This window comes from Hippocampus guttulatus, chromosome 8 (assembly GCF_054856545.1).
Source record: "Hippocampus guttulatus isolate MCC_2025c chromosome 8, RoL_Hgut_1.0, whole genome shotgun sequence".
Lineage (NCBI taxonomy): Eukaryota > Metazoa > Chordata > Actinopteri > Syngnathiformes > Syngnathidae > Hippocampus > Hippocampus guttulatus.
Genome location: NC_141268.1, coordinates 10,032,526 through 10,053,747, shown reverse-complemented (window position 1 = coordinate 10,053,747; position 21,222 = coordinate 10,032,526). Strand labels below are relative to the sequence as shown.

Below are 21,222 nucleotides of genomic sequence, written 5' to 3'. Positions count from 1 at the left end.
TTTTTTAAACGGACAACACTAATTGGCATTTCAGATCAGAATCAGATCAGAATCGCCTTTATTGTCATTGTATAGCATACAATGAAATTTCTTAAGATTTATGTCTTAGACTCTGTCTTATTTTCTCCAGATGGCCTTTCACTTGACAGGTTGGTTTGGTTTTGTTGTCAACACCACTGCACTGAAATATGATTTACTTTCTTTTTCTGATGTGATCGAGAACATGTCATATTTGTTTCCATCAATGTAAAACGGGAATATTTACTTTTCGACCGCTCTCGTGTGCACCACATGGCTTGATGAACAAGTCGATTCACTTACGTGCTGTCTAAGGAAGAACAACATCGCGTCACTCATGGGAAGTTGAGCTCTATCTCTGCAGACCTGCACTATGGCCATGTTCACACTGCAGCTCAATTCAGATTTTTTTTTTTTTGGTCATATCTGACATGTATCTTATTTTTTTCATGTCGTGTGAAGAGTACAATCCAGTTTTTTTTTTCAAATCCACCCTGTGCCTCTTTCATATGTGGATATGAATCGGATAGATATGAAGGTACGCATATCTGCACACATCTGACCTGTAAGTCATCAAAAGCCCAATATGAGCTCCGCGGGGCGGGGTTGGAGAAAGCTTGGGATGGAAATTACTGACAATGAGCATACACAAATCTGCATGACAGTGTTGACTTTACATTTCACTTTCATGCCACTTAAAAGCATTAAAGCGACATTTGTGGTGATAGTTGAAATTCAGCCACACAGACCATTTATTACATGCGACAATGACGTGATGTCATCTTTAGTGGACTTCTTCAAAGAAATGAAGAGACCGAAAAGGATCGCTTCATTTCCCCTAAATATTTCTACCTCATCTCGTCTCGCTACTCCGGCACTATGAAATGAGAAAAAGATACACCCGTACACGCGGGACCATATTGACTTCCATAAAGTCTTTTTTTGGAGGGGGACACGTCACTCGACGTTGTGCTTTGTGTGCATGCGTGTCACATCACAGACGCTTTGCGTTCCCAGCAGAAGCCGCGTTTGCTTTTGTAATGTGAATGAGTACATAAAATGATGTGATTCAACAAAAAAAAAATCCGAATTGGGCATTACACCCTGCAGGGTGAACATAGCCGATGGACAATTTGTAGTCTTATTTATTTCATTTTTTTTCCCTTTCAAATGAGGGGTAGGCTATTCTCGTCCCTATTTTAATTGTTGCCGTGATTCCTCTTGTTTTACATGATGGTGTAGTTCCGTTCCGCTAACCACATGATTTGCTCATGGCTGCAATTAGTCACGTTTGCGCAATGTAATTTGTTTGTGCGGGCACATTATTCTATTTCTTCTTTTATCTGTGTTTCCTCTTTCCTTGATGATTATGCCGAGTGAATGGGTGTTTGTGTTCTAAGTATGGTGCTGTTTGGAAGGAGGAAATGAAGCTGTTATCTAAATGCAGATTGGTACATGTCCAATAAGTGGAAAAAGAACATTTGAGTTTAGGTCAGCAGCATAGTGAACGCAGAGAGACTTTGTGAGAAGCTTGTTGGAGGTATTTTTCATGAACTTTCTCTCTCGTGTTGAGTCATTTTTAACGTCTGGTTGGCCTCAGTAACCACTGACCTAAAAGGGATCACGTGGATCGTGTGCCTGGTGGTGCCTGGTCCGCACTCAAAGCGTGTTTGTGCGCGCGTTTCAGTGTTTTGTGGTTTGTTCTGTTGTTAAGTTGGAGCATTTTACTGCGTGTTTTTCCTCATAAAAACACACACGCTCTCTTTGAAACATTTTATTCGAACAAGCAGCATTTGGGGATGGGGTTCAAAATTAGACAGAGCATGTCTTTTAACTCATCTCATATCTGTTCAAATATTGGTCATCTGAATGCCTGATTTGAAGAGTTCTCAAAAAATGCATTATTAATTAAAATTGAGTCTCGACGTGACACAGGCTCACACCCAAATGGGTGTGTTGACTGGTCACGACTATCCATCCATCCATCCATCCATCCATCCATTTGATGCTTGAGCCTATCCCAGCCGTCTTCGGGCAGTAGGCGGGGGAAACCCTGAACCGGTTGCCAGCCAATTTAGAGTGTTCAATAAGCCTGCCATGCAGTGTTTTTGGAATGTGGGAGGAAACCGGAGTACCCGGAGAAAACCCACACAGGCCCGGGAAGAACATGCAAACTCCACACAGGAAGGCCGGAGCTGGGATCAAACCCATGACCTCTGCACTGTGAGGTCGACGCGCTAAGCACTGGCCCACCGGGCCGCCCAGGTCACGACTACAGATCGGACAATCTATTTGAACTGACTCATGAAGTAACAAGAAACTTTGCTCGCCAAATTATAGTATATTGAAATGTGAGTGATTTCGCAATCAATTAACAAGCTATAAACACATTTGATTCTAATGGCAAAAACACAAACACTGAACAGACTGGTGGAGAGTAAAGGTTTGAACTACCCCACCGACACAGCAGCACGGTGTTGCGCTTCTTTGATCACACGCCGACATCTGAGAGACGCTTCTTTCCTTTGTCATTCTAACGAGACAAGTCAAACGGCAGCCGCGGTTTCAATCATTTCAACCACCGCCGGACGACGGACCATTTAACTCATTGAATACCACCCCTTTTCACTGGAGCAACCCCCTCAATCCCTCACATTTTACTGAATTTCGACTGATTTGCAAGGCCCACAGAATTTTCTGTCCTATGGCTATATATACATGCAACCTGTCAAAAGGAAGGTGAGACTCTCTTCTTTCAGCAGAAAAAAAAGTTTGTTTCTAGCTTTCTCCGTTCGTTGGCAATCAGCATTAGAAAACTGCTAAGTTTGATGGAAAATGCAGATTTTCTGCAGAAATCCAGAGAAAATGAGCTTTTTGTAAAAGCATGCATTTCAAGCATCATTTCAAGTTTTACACTATTTTTTGCTTTTGTGGCAGCTCAAATACCTCAATAATGTGTTCCTCCTACAAAAGAACATTACAAATAATGTTTTTGTCGCAAAATAATTTATTTGTACACAACAAAACTATTGAACTATGAACAAAAGTGCAGCTGTGGAGAAGACGGTTTTTGGCTTCCATCCAGTTTGTCACCACATCGATTCATCCCACCACGTCCAGATGCACGACCTATAAATTATAGGAACATAAAAAGTTGCAAATATATCTTGCTGCAGAGTGAGGTACAATAATTTTATTTACCTTTCTTTCCACCACCAAAGCGAGGGGTCGTCATCTTTTGGCTTCTGGTTGGACAATCTGTAATTTATAGAAGTATGTACAATTACCACACTTTTATTTTTCTATTTTTTTATTGTTGCTTTCCACTTACATTTCAACATCTCTCACACACACACACACATACATGCTCGCACACTGCTACTTACACCATTCATTCCACGTTGTTCAGCATCCAATTTGAAATGAAATGGAATATGAATTTAACACGAGTGGTTTTAGCAGAGCTGAGCGGACCAAATGTGTCCTGTTTTTTTTGTTTGTTTGTTTTTTGAAAACCTATGGCGACATGCAAGTCAGCGCATTTACGGCGCATATTTTCATCCACATCTACCGTACATAAATGATTAGTGTTACTGGCAACTTCATAGTATAGCGGGGAATGTAGCGGTGCATAAAAGTGACTGAGGCATAAGAAGTGATGAAGTTTTGAATGGGAACTTGCAAGCTAGTCAGCAGTTACCTCCTCGTTCCAGCGGCTCTGGCGAGGACTCTCAGCTGCTTTCCGTTATGTCCGAAGGCACATATTCGTCCGACATCGGGATCCAAATCGCTCTCCAATTCATCGTTTTCGCCGTCGTCTTTACGAGACGATTCCAACGAATCGCTGACGTGTGCCCGGCGTCGGCCATGCGAAGCAATGCAGCCTCTTTGCCGTCATCGCTGGAAGTCGCCGGGGAGACGATTTGTGGGCGACGTGGGGCATCGGGAGGCACAAAATGCTCTGCCAAGCGATGATCGCTGATGTGGAGCAAGTTCATCTTCATCAGATGAACTCGAAACTCGGCGTGAGCTATGCGGGCTGCGTGTAGCACGCCATGTTTGTGCAGGCCGACGTTCGTTTGACGGGTGCCGCTTTCGATTAGTGACCGAAGCGTCATTTTCTCTTCCACACAAACACCATCTCCTTTGTTGTTTTGTTTCGAGGACGCTTTTATACCGAAAAATAAATCATTTTTAGTTAGTTATTTCCTTTTCTCCATCGTTGCTAGTTGCTAATGTTCCAATCCACTATCCACATACGCCCCTCCTTCACTGTACGCCCTTTCTACTACTTCTGCTGCGTGATCCTGGTTGATTTTTGCACCACTGCCACCCGATGGCCATTTTTTTGCTATTTAACATTGCCGTCAAGCCTAATCCTGTGGTGAGAAGTTGCATCGGACTCTCTTGCACCCTCCCCCATGAAAACACGTGATTGACGTATTAATACGTCATGGGGAGGGAACGGCTATGCGCAAATTGACGTATTTATACGTCAAAGGGTGTAAATGAGTTAAGTGACGTCTACCGATCTGTCGTATATGAAAGGAACTCGTATCCGCTCAGTCGGATTGCAGGCTTGATTCATCTTCGAGCGAGACAGTAACGCTTTAGAATCATTAACAAAACTTGCCTTGTCATTTTTTTCCCTATTGAGTACTCTTCGCCCAAAGATAGAAAACAGTCAAGACACTGTTTGTCTTTGCACACCAGTAATGACAATCCATTCTCTGTCGTAGTCACTAATGCAAACTGTCATTCTTGGAAAACATTTACGAAGTAAGCAATAAATGGTTACATTAATTTTTTTAACAGTGTAAGAAGTCAGCCATGGTAAGAGTAGTACAGTAATTATTACGGAAAGGAGGATAAGAGCAAATAAATAAATATCACGAGTTATGTTAACAGTGACAATTGTAAATACAAAAGACAAAACAAATTCTTGAGACCCAAACACTTAAATGCCATGTCATACTCATTTTACAACATGACCCTAAAAAATAAACAGCTTTCAGATTATTTGTTGTCAAAACAAAACAAAGTGCGCATGTTCATCTCTTCCTAACCTCCACAAACAGCGCAGGCTAAGTAAGCAGGGCCTTCCCAGCATGCAAAACGTCTCTCGATCCAGATATATCACTTCAAGGTACTTCTTTGAGTCCAATTCCTGTTGTGACAGGGCTTTGGCGCCATCTGATGATATCTTCAAGCATTACAAGACCACAAAGGTTATTAACTACACGGGAAAAAAAAAAGATAAAACATAATGTGAATTTGAGCGTGGATGGTTGTTTGTCTCTGTGTGCCCTGCGATTGGCTGGCAACCGATTCAGGGTGTCCCCCGCCTACCGCCCGAAGACAGCTGGGATAGGCTCCAGCACCTCCCGCGACCCTAGTGAGGATCAAGCGGTTCGGAAAATGGATGGATGGATATCACACACACGAGTGTAAAAATAAGTTAATCGTCGTGTCTGTGGATGTTCATTCATGAGTACCGTATTTTCGCACATAAAAGGCTTCGAAGAGTGGTGTGTGTCATTTCTTGACTCGTTTTTCTGTTAGTAGGACAATGTCCTCATTAAAGTGCTGCTATTGAACGCAAATAAAAGTCTGTGGCATTTTGGAAGTTGCAGGATAAATGGTCCCCAGTGCATTAGATGGACTGACGCCAGCATGACGGATGGAAGCATCTTGTATTGAAGAAAGGTCCACTATACTAAGAACACTGGTTGTTTGTGGCTTATATGTTCAATTGTTTGTGCAGAGTATGCTACGATTTTACCCAAGATAAAACCTCCAGACAGAATTCGCCCATGCACAGCTCAAGCTGTCCTGCAATGGGTGGAAAAAATATTTTGATTGAATGCCCTCTTGTCCCTTTTACGTTTTTATAGCGTTGTAAGATAAGAAATCACATCATGCCCATTTTATTTTTCCGCCTCTGCCTTCGCACACTGTTAAGCGGGCCAAGTGTGGCAGCCTCAGTGCACGCTTGTCTCGCCCGGGCATCAGATTAGAAGTGACACTGACTGCAGGCTGGCTGAGTCTCAGTCTTGTTTACCCTGGTCGGGGTCATCATTAGGAGTCGAAATGACTCAACGGTGAGAAAAAAAGATCCAAATAGGGAGAGAGGAGAAAGTGAAAGAAAAACACCCCGAATGATTTCCATGAAGAAACAAGCATGACATTTAATTCCTCAATCAGGGCACCTCCCCCCATACATTTAAATACACATGCAGATTTTGACAGTTTGTGTCATCTATATGGAGCAGATGGAGAAATAACCCCTACCAAGGGCACGACAGAGGGCTCATTAAACACGTAAAAGTTGCAGGCCAGTCATAAGCTTTTCGTTCACTCGGAAAATTGAGTCCTGCAGAAAAAAAAAAAAGAGCCAGGCAATGCTTATCCTTTTGAAGAGTGAGTTTGGGGAAAGAGGATCAGTCAAGGGTATTCTCCAGCAAGGCTGTAAACCTCTGGATCTGGCTCTAAACTTGCTCTGCGACGTCAAACCTGCACATAGCTGATGAAATGATCAGAAATGAAGACGGCAAACCAATTCACGGTGCAGAACCCAACAGTGACAGCCTCTGTTGTTTTGATAGTCAACTAATTGTAAGCCCAGTGAAGCGCTGCATCGGAGTTGCTTGGGTCCTCTGTGTCTCATTAGTGTCGACTCCGTAAAAGCAAACTTCCTTTTGGTAATGGATCATAGTTGATGACAGTACACTACAGTAGATGGCCTTAAATAAGTATGTCTGAAACTTTTTGAAATGAAAGACTACTAAACCCTTTCATGCGACCTGTAACCTGATAACATGATAAGCTGTCCACTGTAGTAACCGCTGTCCTTGAAAGTTTTAAAGAAGAATATATGATGGTAAACTGACCTTTCGGTCATGGCATCTCCATTCAACCGAAACGGAGCGCGCCGTGGTGTTTTAGCTTTGTTTTCCAACCTCCTATCGTAACTGTGATGGACTGTCGGGGGTGGGTTTGTCGAGTTTGGGAGCTCAAAGGTGAACTACGGTTCAACCCGCAGTCTACGACTGATGCAAGTACCTTCCCTCTACAGCCTACTTGACACCCCCTTTTTCTAGTCCCACTGAATGATTGTTCTGAGAGGGTGCAAATCAGCCACTCTGCCCCCGGTCTTGGTTCTGAGCTCGGCTGTTGCGACAAAGAGAGAGACGATTAACTGCGGAAGGGAAAACCCAGAGTATGAAGGAAAAAGGAAGCACCCATAATGTATTGTTTGTGTTTTCATCCATGGAGGCAGCACTTCATCACCAAGCTGCCAAATTACAGTCGTCTATTACAAAGCAGTTTGTGAACCCGTGCATGTCGTACTTGTACAGCGACTGGTAATAATGCTTGTGATTATGTGGAATTGTTTAATTGTTGTGTTGTGAGGCAATTATGAAGAAATGAAGGGCATTACTTGATGCTGTTGACTGGTGTGTTTTCTGTCTAATACCCCTTTCCCACCGCCGCAAAACCACGGTAAAAACGCTTTTTTGGGTAGTGGGAAAGGCTCAGTGGCCAGTGTCGATCCGTGTCCACCAGCACGCCATGGGAGGCGGGTTGTGATCGCCTCCGCTTGCAGTTTGAAAGCCTAACCCGGGACTTCCCGGTAATTACGTGATGACATAGGGCGGTACGTGATGCGTCATAACATCGTGCGCCATCGGCCTCGTATATAGCACGCCCCCCGCAATTTCGGCCAAAAATTCACGTCGTCTACATTGTCTCAGTAGTTGCAAAGAGTTGATTCTCTGCTGCTTTTCGACCATTTTGAGGACGGTAAAAAGCATGATAAAAGAAAGAACACTCGCTTCCATGTTGCTCTGTTTACCACCGAGAAATCTGTTGCACTATCATCCACGCAATCACAGCATGGTGACGTAACCAGACGCAAAGTGGTGAAGGGGGGCGCAGAATCGCCTTCTGTTGGTCAATGGGAAAGGGACAATATGCCAATTGGTTGCGTGTCGCCATGATCAGTACTACCCGCTAGTTTCAGTGGGAAAAAGGGTATAAAGAAGCCTAACATGATGTCATCTACACCCTACATCAGTGCTGTGGCACAACTCCCCCTGGCAGCATTAACATTCTCAACCCTGGCATCGAAAAGCAATTCAGAACAATCAAAAAGAGATTCTCCCATGTTTGCAAAATAAGGAATTGATTGTTAATTCTCCCCATGAAGAAATGCCGTCAAATTATGTGCTCATGATCCGAGATGTTACAGAGGTATATGGCTTCCTAGCTTTGCTCCAGCAGCTATGAAAAATGGACAGAATTGCTGTTTCCTAAGAAGCTAATGTGTAAATAAAATATTTAGAATTCAAGACTCAGGCTGCGGTGCGACCAGCACATCATGAAAATATAAGGAATAATGATCATTTGGTCCACAGATGCAACGACAATACACAAGTCAACGTGACCTGCTATGAGTCATATGGTGAAAGGTGTGTATGTGCGTTCTTCTAGAGTTTATGTGCACAACCCCCCCCCCCCCCCCCCCCCGCCCAAACAAGCAAGAAGTTTACAAAGTGATCAGTGAGAGCATGTTTAAATGCTTCACTTTACTCACTGTTTGGTAGTCTGAGATGCGGACCTGCTGTTGACACTGTGGTGGGCTCACAAATGCGCAGAAACTATTTCCATGCATTTGTCACAATCTGTTGTCAAAACTTGACAAGGTGTTGCAATTTTTTATTGCGCATGTATTTTCCCATTTTAAATATTCACCTTGTGGCACAGCACAGCGGACGATCGATTAGCGTGTCTGCTTCACGGTTGTAAGCTTCGGGATTTAAATCGCAGCTCCTCATTTCCTGTGCGGACTTTGCCATTTGTTCTCCCTGTGTTTGCATGGATTTTCTTTTTATTCCCACAGTCCAAAACCATATATCGAAGGCTTTAAATTGTCCTTAGGAGTGAATGTAAGTGTGAGAATGGTTGTTTGGTCTCCAGTACTGTGAATTGTTTGCAATTGGCTGGTGACCAGTCCAGGATGCAGCCCGCCTCGCACTCAAAGTCAGCAGGGAAATATTGGAAACAGGAGTTCAGATCATTCAGAGGCTGTGAGCATCCTTCTTAGCATGCAGCGGAAGCTCCAGTTTTCTGCAAATCCCGGAGGTGCCCGCCATATTTGAGTTGAATTGTGATCATCTCGTGGTGTTGTAGTACAGCTGGTCTGCAGTAGTGGGTCTGGTATGCAGCTGGATCGGTTTGAGACTACAATGGCCGATTGACGACAACACACTGGTGAGACCGAGTCAGGCAGCATCGAGTGTAGTGAATTAGCCCCGTGGCCGTGGGGAAAGAGAAATTTGTGAGACGTGTCAGATGGAAAATCAATGAGAGTATATAGAGTCTGGAGGAATTCACAGCACCGGGAGCAAAGTTATTACATCTAATATCGGTGGTTAGAACATGCTAGGAACTGGACATAACCTCTACAAATGACACAAAAATGGTGGATTCAAACCAAAATGGAAAACTTGCCATGTCTTTTCGGGCATAGGGGCTTGAGACCTTTTGGAATCAAACTCCTCCCATGGCCATCTCAGTCCCCAGACCTCATAGGAGAAGATGAGGGGCTGCTTTATCGGCAAAAGAGAGTTTTGGCACACAAGATTTGATGTAAAATATTTTTTTCTTCACAAAGGATTTTTTTCCCCCCTACTGAATAAATGCACTTGAATTAAGGTTGGATTTTCATCTTTTTAAAAAAAAATTTGGTCTTATATTATTTATAAAAAAAACTGAATGTATTAGAAGCTAAAGGAAACATCTTCACCAGGCGAGCCCAAAAATGTGGAGGCTGTTGTGTGCCATTCAAATTTGGTAACAATTTGAGACAGTAACTTTCTCGGCATGCGCTCTTGAATTTTTTTTTTGTGGATTTACTCATGACAGACATGCCTGCCAAATTTCATGGTGCTCAGTGAAACAGGATTACAGAGCGAACATTTTTTTCTCGGCTTACACAAGATAAACATTTCTTATGGATTGGATATTGGGGCATTATTTATTTGTTGAATTATATAATTTTTCAATTTGGTGGTATTTACAGTATGAGAAAAGCTTCAAAATGGAAAAAGAATCATGTCAAATTGGCTGATGGATCCCATCACTCAGTGACACCCCCTGTAGCTTTTTCTCCAGTCTGCTGTCTGACGGTATACCCGAGTGGATCGTTGCAACAAGGGCGATGACGTCCCAGAATGGAGACGACCCGAGCTCTTTAAATCAAGGTTCCACTCGAGGTGATACGTTCGCCTTCCATGCTGCCAGCGAGCCCAGTGCCAACGAGGACAAGTCACCCAGACAGAATAAAAATGTCCTCCAAGAGGACGCCCCCGGGGAACGAGAGGAGGGAGTGCAAGAGAAGAGATTGTTCAAGTGGCGCATCGCTGCAGCAGCTCTCCAAACGCATCTAAGTCTCTTCATCATTGCAGAAGTGTGTCTAAAAGACAGGATGGGGAGTATTGTAGTTGCCATCATAAAGTCTTTACTCTCGGTACAGCCAATTTTCACTGCTGCACAAGTGTAAATAAAGAAGGTAGTCATGCATCCATTTTCTAGGCTGGAGTGAATCACAGTGGACTTTTGGCGAAAGAAGCAGGGTAGGCCCTAGACTGGTCACCAGTCGATCACAGGGTTCATACTTGGCATGTTAGTACAATTTATACAGCTCATACAGTTAAGACAGTTAAATACAGTCTAACAACGTACAACTCTGACTTACTGTAAGTACAAATTTGGGTTATACCGTGGCCGTATGATTAGAATTCCGTCATAAAAGCTTAGACCTCCTGTAAATTTGAGGGTTTGGCCCCCCAAAACCCCGAAATGGATGTAAATTTTTTTTTTACATATGAAAAAACAACATGCTTTGATTTAATTGATATTATTTAACATATTATATTAGTCCCTGGGCCGTGGGGTCACTTGGTGGTCAGTAAGTAAGGAGAAGTCAAGAAAGCATTGAGATGTACTGAAAGTTTAAAGTGCTTTATGAGCAATGAACATTGTTATTTTTTTAGAGACTCAATTAGCCGACCTGAGCATAGCCTATAGGCTATTAAAAAGTGCTGTAAATTAAACAAGGATTTGTACTTTAACACTTTTACCACTTATGAAACACTTAATAGCCTGAACGTGAGCATATAGACCTGGCCTATCGTATTGCATACGTATAAAATGCTGTAAATGAAACAAAACCTGTCTGCCGACACATTTATTGAAAGTGGACAATACTTAAATAGCCTATAAAGAGCTGTAAATGTAAAAACTGGGGGACACCTTTAAGAGGAAGAAAAAAATGAAACATTGTGTGAATAGACTGAACTAGGCTGAACATGAGCATCCTGTCTTACATGCATTTACTGTAGAGTGCTGCAACAAAGCCTGTCTGGAGACACTTTTACTATCATAAAGATAACTATAATAAAAGCAAACCCTTGTGTGAACTCAAATGAAAAGATGAAAAAAAAATGGGAAAAAGTGTTAAACAATCAGCCAGCGGCAGCGCAAAGGGGCTGGGCTGCCTGCGTGCAGTATGCTGCCCAACGTTAGTTATGCTGGCGGGCCCGAACGACGTCCTGTGGACCACCCATCGATACCATGTTGCTGTCTTTTATATTTCCTGTCTTTTATTTTGTAAATTATCGTTCAATTCAATGCTAACATGATAACAATCCCTATGCTGGCATATCGCAAGAAAGTAACTCAACTAAAAATACACTAGATAGATGGACCTGTAGTTGAGGACTGTTTAACATAAGAAATTGAATTGAGTACAATTTAAAAGCAGCACTGACAAAAAGCAAAAATGCTAATAGTTTGGCATGCTAACACATAGCAAGATATCAATTTGAGTACTATGTTAAATCGATAATAGTCTATTTCAAAGAAGACTTGATAAAATGCTAACATACAAAGTTGGGAATTTCTCATTTTACATAGCTTTTTTTCTTCTTCTTATTTTACATTTCTAACATCACAAACAAAAGTTCAAGAAAATGATAATGTTTAGGTCATGTAATAACCCTTACTATAAAGTGTGATGAACAGTTTTTTTTAATCTGAAGTATTCTTGGCACAGGCGTGCCGCTGTGTGGCCTTAAACTGTTATTAGCCACCGTAGATGTGTAGAACTCTAAAGGTGAAGAACATTTTGTCAAAATTTGACATTGTCTTCAATGGAGTTCAAATGCTCTTGCTTACTTATATATTTTTTTGACTGAGTGAGGATAATCACCATTTTCAAATCACAATAAAATCTCACTCAGCGCGCTGGATTGAGGTCACTGGGGAACTGTAATCATCTTTATCGAGGTGATTATAGATATAATATAGATAATGTTCATCCTATACTGTAACTAACACACAAAAATAATACTACAAATAATACAAAAGTAATTACTGATTGTGCAACATTTACATTGTCGTTCTAATTTATATTCATATACATATACATACATAAAGGATAAAGGATATCTTAATTAGGAGATTTTCAATTCTTCTCTACTCATGTTGCTGTAAGTTAGCATACTTGACTGTTAGGCTGTTAGCATTACTTGAACTTTTACTTGGCAAGAGGACCTAATCACGGTTAAGGGTAAAGTATGAGCCTTAATGGAGACTTCTTTCTTCTTACTTTTTTCTTTTCTGATTGATATAAAAATGATTTATTAGATACAATCACATAACGGGGTAGGACTAGATAAGTTTTTTACTTCTTCCTACTCCCTTGAACATAATAACTGTGTTGAATGAAGATTGATTTCTTTCTTTTTACTTTTTTTATCTACCTTATTTTCTGTCAAATTATTACTGTATATATGTTTTATGTTCAATAAACAAACAAACAAACAAACAATTCCAAAAAGAATACTGACCCATCTCCTGTGTTTTTGGTACAGAGGTTGCTATCTGGCTCTATGTTAACATGTCCACCAGAAAATCAGTCAGTTATATGGTGTTACCACCATATGCTTCACACAGTGCAACACATCTCCATCTTGGTACACTACGCACGTGTGAGATGTATGGAGTTTGTTAGCCAGGAGAAATGCTTACAGAACCCAATTAGACAGATTTATGCTCAATATTTGAGAGGAATTGGTCTTTTGTGTACATAGAAAAGTCTGACTAGTCGTGCCATGATTGTTATTTTGTTTTGTTTTGAAGTGAAAATAGCTGAAGAGAGGAACGGCATCCCACTTGTCATGTCGACAAATCAGACTTTTGATGTTGTGAACGCGGCCGTCGAAACAAAATACACATTAACGGTTTTTCACCGCAAAAGAAATCAAGTATAACTGACGGCAAGAATGTTTATCATCGTTCCCGCTGTTCTCTTAGATGAGCTGCATCGAATTGAGGCCGTGCCACTTTTTTCACCCTCCTCTCCATAAAAATGTGCAGTGCACTGTAGCATTCCGATCTGCTGCCAGGGAGCTGATTGAGGTCAATCTGTGATTTGCAAGCCTTGGACCCTGGGGAGCGGCTGTGATATCACAGTGGTGACTTACAGCTCTTCGTTCTCACTTTATATCTTCACAATTGTCTACAAATACTGCACTCTCTTCTTCAGCTTTGCTTAACAATTTGGACATTCAAATTCTGTAACTGTTGCCTGTAAAGTTGGAATCATCTCTGTTTACTCCTATTTAACCCTGGAGAACCCAAGAACCATTTTCATCTTTGGAAAATTATGAATTTTACTTCAAATGACTGCTATATATTCACTGAACACCAAAATATATGTTTTTTGAAATATTCAATGCTTTAATCCTAATTTAGGATTCGGGCCAAATTTGACCCTTTGGGATTGAAGGGTAGCATTTAAGTAGCAGAATTTATAGGGGCCAAATTTGACCCCATGGGTTAAATGCATAGATAATCGCCAGTACGGTAATCACATTGGGGGGAAAAAATAACACTATATCACAATCATTTCAAGGAAAGAAGAACATTTTCTTCCAACTTTACAAAGTACTGAAAGAAACTGACGACAGGAGGGCTATACAGAGAACTAAGTTTTAAGGTAATGTCAAGAGAAAAAGATGATAATAAGATTACAAAACATGTGTGGCACAGTGATCGGCAGGTTAAGCTGTTTCGCCTCATAGTGCAGAGGTGCAGGGTTCGATTCTGGCTCCGGCCTTCCTGTGTGGAGTTTACATGTGTTCCCCTGCGTGGGTTCTCTCTGTGTTTCCTCCCAAATTTCAAAAATATGCAGAGCAGATTGACTAAACGCTCCAGATGGTCCTTCGGTGTGATTGTGAGTGTAAGACGGGCGGTTGTCTACTGTTTAGCCAAGCATGTTTTTTGAATGTGGGAGGAAACCGGAGTACCCGGAGAAAACCCACGCAGTCACGGGGAGAACATGAAAATTCCACACAGGAAGGCCAGAGCCAGAATCGAACCCTCCACCTCGGCACTGTGAGGCCAATGTGATAACCAGTCGCCCACCGTGCCGCTCGTCCTAATATTACAAGATAGATAATTCCCAAAAAGATTTGAACCCCCCCCCCCCCCCCCCACCAAATATTAAAAGAAAAAAAATGTCTTTCATAGGACTCAACTGTATTTATAGGACGTCTAATAAATCAAAACATCACATTAAATACCATTAAAAAAGTAGTAATATGAGAAATCAGTTGTAATACTACAACTGAATTACTACAACTAACGTATATATCCATCTATCTATATGTATATCTATATCTATCTATATATCGAAAAAAAAATAGATATATACAGTATATATCTATCTATCTATATATACATCTATATATAGATATATATATGAATGCAATTACCTCACCTCACGTGCCTCAAGACAAGACAATCCTCAACAATCAATTCCACACGGTGGACTGACTTCTTTAATCATTAAGCGATTAGCATTCCCATCCCTGCTTTCTTGGCTCTTTTAGTCTTTTGTGAAAAGATGCATTCAACCTTGCCGTCTTGACACAAGGGAAAAAAAGAAAATAGCTGTCAGCTTTAGTTTGAAATCCTACCAGAACAAATTGCGAGCCTGCTACTTTAACGATCAGCCTCGGAAATCATTTCCAATTTGGTTTAAACTTCTCGCGCTTTTTTCTTTTTTTTCTGTGTCACTCACTTCTTCACAATCGTCACACATACCCGAAGTGATGGTGTGATTTATGACGATTGGTTTCCTGACCTCGCATGCGTGCGGCTGTTTGGCGGCTGCAAAGGAAACGATACTTAACATCACATTGCACTATTGGTTGTTGGATTAGGCGGCACGGAAGGCAGCGAGCCAAGTAAGTGATTGATTATTCAAGCATATAAATACACACTTTAGTGTAAATAAGCAAAGGGTGGGTGGGTAGGGGGTCTATCGGAAGACTTACTGTGTGTTATATCTTGACTGTCATTGTCACAAATGTTCATGATGGTAAGGGAATGTCAGGTTTTCATTGAAACCCTTTTGAGAAGTTGTTTTTAACTTCTCAAAACAGCACACGTTCTTGTTCGACGTTTCAAAGGCTTTTGCTTTTTGCTCTTTCTTCGGGTGGAAATTTCTGTTTCGGTAGTTGTTGGAAAAATGACTGCTCTGCCCTAGTTTGAGGGCTTATCTTTCATTTGCAGCATCCAGGAAGTGGTTAACCTTGGTAGAGTGGCAGGAGACGGACGTATGAGGCTAACGGAAAATTAAGAAAACAAGCCTTTTTATTGATTTATTTTTTTATTTTTGCAGTTGTTTGGCTGGAAATGCAGATGTAGGCCTATTTTATTTGGTAACTAATTAATTATAGAAGTCTCGCTGAAGATCATTGATGGACAGAGATTATTGGTTAGTCTAGAACAGGGGTGTCAAACATATTTTTGTCGCGGGCCACATTGTAATTAAGGTTGGCCTTGGAGGGCCGTTATGAATTTTGGGAAACCACATAAATATTTAATCCCCTCCACATATTACATACACAGCGCACAACAAATTCATGAATAACTAGTTTTAAAATCAGAAATCAAGAATCACGACTGTTATTGTTATATGTGACAATTTGAAATTTTGTTTCAGACTTTAGCAAGCATCATGGAACTTAACATGCATGATTTGTTTTCGCGGGCCACATAAAATGATGTGGCGGGCCAGATCTGGCCCCCGGGCCTTGACTTTGAAACCTGTGGTCGAGGATATTATTGGTTTGAATCTCAGCTCAGGTCTTCCAGAGGAAAGGAGGCAGGGTGGGTTGTGGGGGAGGGCACACGTGTTGACTGTTACGCTCAATAAATGTTTGATAATGCCTTGGTGCCTTGAGATTCGAGTGAAATATGAATTAATTTATGTCGTGATTAGATATGATTACCTAACATCGTTTCATGAATAATGAAAAGGTGAAATGATGAAGTCAAAGATTTATTCATATTGCAATTTCTGACATCCTTATTCAAGGTGTAACGAACACGATTTGAATTGAAAAAGATATGAATTATGAATAAATAATGAATAAATTTTAAAGCGCAATCATTATATTGAAGGAAAAACACAATTGCAATTAGATCATTTTTCAAAATCGTTCACCCCTAATTGCCATTGAAGTTTCCACTCAAACTAAATATAAAATTGTTTACCATATCATATACGGTATATTGTAGAATTTTATACTGTGCGAAGACGCACACACCAGAAGCAGCAGCACAATGTTCATTGAATTAAAACATATAATCACGACGCAAATACTGTTTCGTTATTTACATTCTGTTGAATCACGTTTTTACTGTCTGTTTTTATATTGTGCGATACTGTCGCGTCCGATCTAAAATGCTAAAATTGTGTTGGTGTTTTTTCGGGGGTGGGCTTGAACAAATGAGGGGCATTTTCATTCATTTCAATGGGGGGAGATGGCATCATTTGCAATATGATCTTGATAATAATGATGCTTCTCTTTCCGTCGCTTTCTTGTCAGAATTGCATCGGAAACCATCACAGCGACGACAATGATGCTGACGAAAAGACTGACAGGAGGAGGCCACCGCCGAAGGTGCAGCCCTCGCTAGACTTCCGCCATCTGCTCTGCTCTGCCCACCACCACCACCGTCCCCACCCCACTCCGACGCTTCGCCATCATGGCCAGCCACCTGGAGTTGATCCAGGAGCTGCAGCAGCTGGACAAAGTCCCCAGTCTGGAGAGGCTGCGGGCGGCCCAGAAGCGGCGCACGCAGCAGCTCAAGCGGTGGGCCGTGTACGAGAAGGAGATGCAGAACAAAAAGCGCAAGGCGGACAGGAAGGGACGCAATGCCAACGGCTATCAGCACGCCGAGGCCAACAGGCGAGTGTCGTTCGCAGCCAGCGTGGCGCTCTTGGAAGCGTCGGCCAGGAACGACCCGGATGAAGGTAGACGCACTCGTGCTGTATTTTCAATTTTTTGCAGTCATATCAGCGGCACGATAGCTAAGGTCAAATTTTGAGCACGATTGGATCTGTTCAAGTTATAAACCTCACTTTAAGTGATCTTAAAGTGTTTTCAAGTAAGGGAATTACCGTTAAAACAAAAACATTACAAAAAAGAAGTGTGTGCCTAATTTTAAAAAAGAGTTTAAAAAAATGATAAGGAGGAAAGATGGAATATTACAAAGAAAACTTGTAATTTTATAAAAATGAAGTTGCAATATTAGAAGCAAGATGTTTGTTTTTACAAGAATTAACCACATAAAGAAGTGTCATTTCACAAGAATAAAGTCGAAAAATATTACAAGAAAACAGTTGGAATTTTAAAGGCATGAGAAAGGTTCAAGAAAAAAGTGGCCATTTGACTGTTTTTAGCATTCAGCCTACAACTAAGTTTCGATCATACATGCAAATATGTTCGTGTGTATATGCCAGTCAAAACTGTTTGGCAAGACCACGCTTCCGTAAATCAGCAGTCCCCAACCACCGGTCCGCACAGAGACAGATCTCCAAGTTATTATGGGAGCAAATTTACATCATCTGACACGGCAAATATGGGTACAACTCTGGCCAATCAGAGTCCTAAAATTTGTTTGCATGTTGAAATAAACAGAATCCGACAATAAATGAAAGAAGCAGTAGTAAACAAAATGTAATTGTAACAAATTGACCAAATATACAGCTAAACGCGCAGCTGATGGGCAGCCATGACTTCCAAAGATGAAGCTAATTTGACAAGAGAAGTTCCTCCCCTGGCAGCATCTCGAATGCCATGTGGAGTAGGAAGCTGTTGTCCGTGCTGTGTCGTCAAAAACAAGACAAGACAAGAAACCTGTTGAATCATTTCAACAAGTAGCAAAAATGCGAGTGAAGTTTGAACAGCCTGCCCATGTAAACATCAGCAGTTTAGTCGCTAATAACCAGCCAGCAGCCACCAGGTCAATCATGTCACATTTGCAAGTAGCAATGATGCTAACGCTGTATGTAGAATCATAACTTCTGTATTAATATGTTTACATTATAAGGCATATTAACTATTCCTAATTTGTCAATTTCTTAGTAATGAATTATGTTAATTTTAATTTATTCTACATTTGTTGTGCAGTAGAATAATGCCATTTGAAATGAAGGAATGTTAATAAAATGTTAATTACTTTAGAGCAGTGGTTCTTAACCTGGGTTCCATTGAACCCAGGGGTTCGGTGAAACGGTCTCAGGGGTTTGACGGAGCCTCTGCCATGGAGGTTGAGACACACCCGACTCAACATGTCAATTAGTTATGACACGCCCGCTTGGACATCACTGGCTGCACATGACATTGCTTGTCCAATCAGTGCTGTGGGAAATTTAGTTCGCTCAGTCGTCAACGTGTGACTGTCGTGATCGTATGGCGTAAAAAAAAAAAAAAAAAAAACTTATATTAATGTCTTGAAATTTTATTTACTTTTTTCTGTTTTAAATAAATGTGTTTTTTTTGTCTTGAATTTGTAAAAAGACATTTTTGTTTTTCACGAATGAAGGGTTCGGTGAATGTGAATATGAACTGGTTGGGTTCGGTGCCGCTAACAAGGTTAAGAACCACTGCTCTAGAATTATCTTTGTTGATAGTAGCGGTGCTTGAAAACGGACAATTTAAAAGCAATAAAAAAAAAAAGGTTGCCTATCAGCCGGTTGGGGACCACTGCCGTAAATCACAATACAGTCTACAGTGTTCCCTTGCAAACTTGCAGTTCAGTTATTACGGATTCACCCTATCGCGGATTTTTATTTGTGACCACAACTTCATACATTGCGGTTTTACCATGCTATTTTGGCATCTTTTCCTGCTATTTTTCTTCCTCCAAAGTCAGACCAGTCAAAAAAATTTCGATTTTTTTCGTGGTTGGGGAAAATTTGTTTTTCAAAAACCGAGACGATAGAAATTAGACAGCTAGTCAAAGGTCAAAGCTCAGAAAAGACACTCTGAAACAGTGCCTCCACATTCGGTGTCACTGCCCCAAAAATAACACTTAGCTGATCGCGTCTACTTGAGCCGCCAGTTAATGAGCTGAATTTGATCAGCTCGGCCAGTGTTTTATCACCGCGGGAATAATGGAGTTGTCACACCAAGCACAAACTCTGCCAGTCTTTTAATTAAAATTTCTTTACGGATTGGCACGCCTGACCCGCCCTCTCATCTTGTGCAGATAGTAAAGTAAGAGTTTGGCGTTTGAATGCAAACAAAAAAACATTTAGCATCACATATAGCGGGTAGAAGCGATTTCTCACTTGAATTTACATGAGATTGAAGTGTGACAAATGGAGCCGCTGCACATCCTTTGCTTGTCTGGGGAGGAAATATGCTCGTAGAAGTGCAATCTCGTGGAAAAAGTGCACAGGAATGATCAGTTATGCTAAGGGTGTCACATTTTTCTCAGGTGAATAAGGGTCATGAGTAAACTTGTTGAAATGTGAAACCACCCTTTAATATATTTCAAAGTGATATTAACAGCCAAACAACGGGAACTCTCTTGTTTCCTCCACTGTTTTCTTTAAAAAGGAGACATGTGATTCATTTTCTTCACAGTTTCAAACATTTCCCAGGTGTCTTAATAACATGCCTCAAAATACTCAATTATTACACATCCTATTTCTTGTCTCGGTCCTGGCGAGCATTGAATTTGTCACCCTGACAACTATGATTTTTTGGGGAGGAGGGTGGGGGGTGGAGAAATGTATCCTACAATTACAGTTTTGTAGGATTACTAATAATCAGTATTGGTCTGAAAAAAACAAACAAACAAACAAACAAACCATATCGGTCAACCTCAACTTTGAAATTCTTAATTTCTGTACAAAACAGCGTAACTTCCGCAGCTCGCTGAAATTAAAAGAGTCTGCATGACTTCATGATGCAGCATTTTCTTTGCTAGGATACATTTGTTACGCACTACGTCTTATAGAACGTGGTGTTAATAATAATCTGGCGTAGATACACTGAACATGCATGTTCAAAATCAGACACCTGACAGAAGGTTTCTCGGCTTTGGCGTCTGCTTTGCACTTGTGTACTTGGGGCGGCTCCATTGATCTGTTTGCCATCAGCCGCTGCGTAATTAAGGCGAACATGTGAGGATGATTGAGATGAAAGAAAGATGCAGGATGCGGCCTGGGTGGCTCTTCTGGAGTTTTTCGGGAGGTCGACACCCTCGACTATCACCCCTCGGTTGTCGCGCAAGCCCAGACTGAATGCAATTCCTCGCATGTCGTGGAAATGCCTTCATGGCAGCTTAAACGACCAGACGGGAGGTACCAATTCGATGCGAGGTTGATGTCTTCAAAATACAGACTGACCCTGACATCAAAAGTATTCAAAGAACAGACAAATGGGGTGTAAATATGATACATTAAGAGGTGCACATTCAATAAGGAAAAGGCAAAGGTGGCCTGTGGAGTAATGCCAAGGTTGCCTACATTTCAACCAATGGGTATTGGGTAATAAATGTAAACAGTGATATACAGTAAAGAGACAGTTAAGAAAATTGGATATGCAGTATCCACTATATTGAAATTGAGTATTAAGCCCTGCAATGTAATTCCAGCCCCAAGAGGCTTCCATAATATTGTCTACATTATGTATGAGCCTGCTGGCTACACAAAAATCACACTCAAGAGGCTGTTTTATAAAGGGGGTACGACTGGAGACACGGAGCGAGTAGGGAGGATATATCCTGACTTGACACGCATCCTCCACTTCCTCTCAAAGTTTTATCTGA

At 41.3% G+C, this 21,222-nt stretch overlaps 1 protein-coding gene across 3 annotated transcripts in view; it reads left to right on the top strand.

Annotated features, from left to right (window-relative positions):
- Window positions 1-21,222, top strand: part of ppp1r16b (protein phosphatase 1, regulatory subunit 16B) — a 64,676-nt gene that overhangs the window by 4,800 nt on the left and 38,654 nt on the right. For 2 of the 3 annotated variants that reach the window (XM_086117036.1, XM_086117033.1), the window contains exon 2: window positions 16,986-17,413. In XM_086117036.1, the coding sequence (XP_085973162.1) occupies window positions 17,146-17,413 (268 nt within the window). In that variant the 5' untranslated portion in view covers window positions 16,986-17,145. Of the gene's footprint in view, window positions 1-15,258; window positions 15,336-16,985; window positions 17,414-21,222 lie in introns of those variants that run through there. The other variant, XM_086117035.1, reaches the window with a different exon arrangement.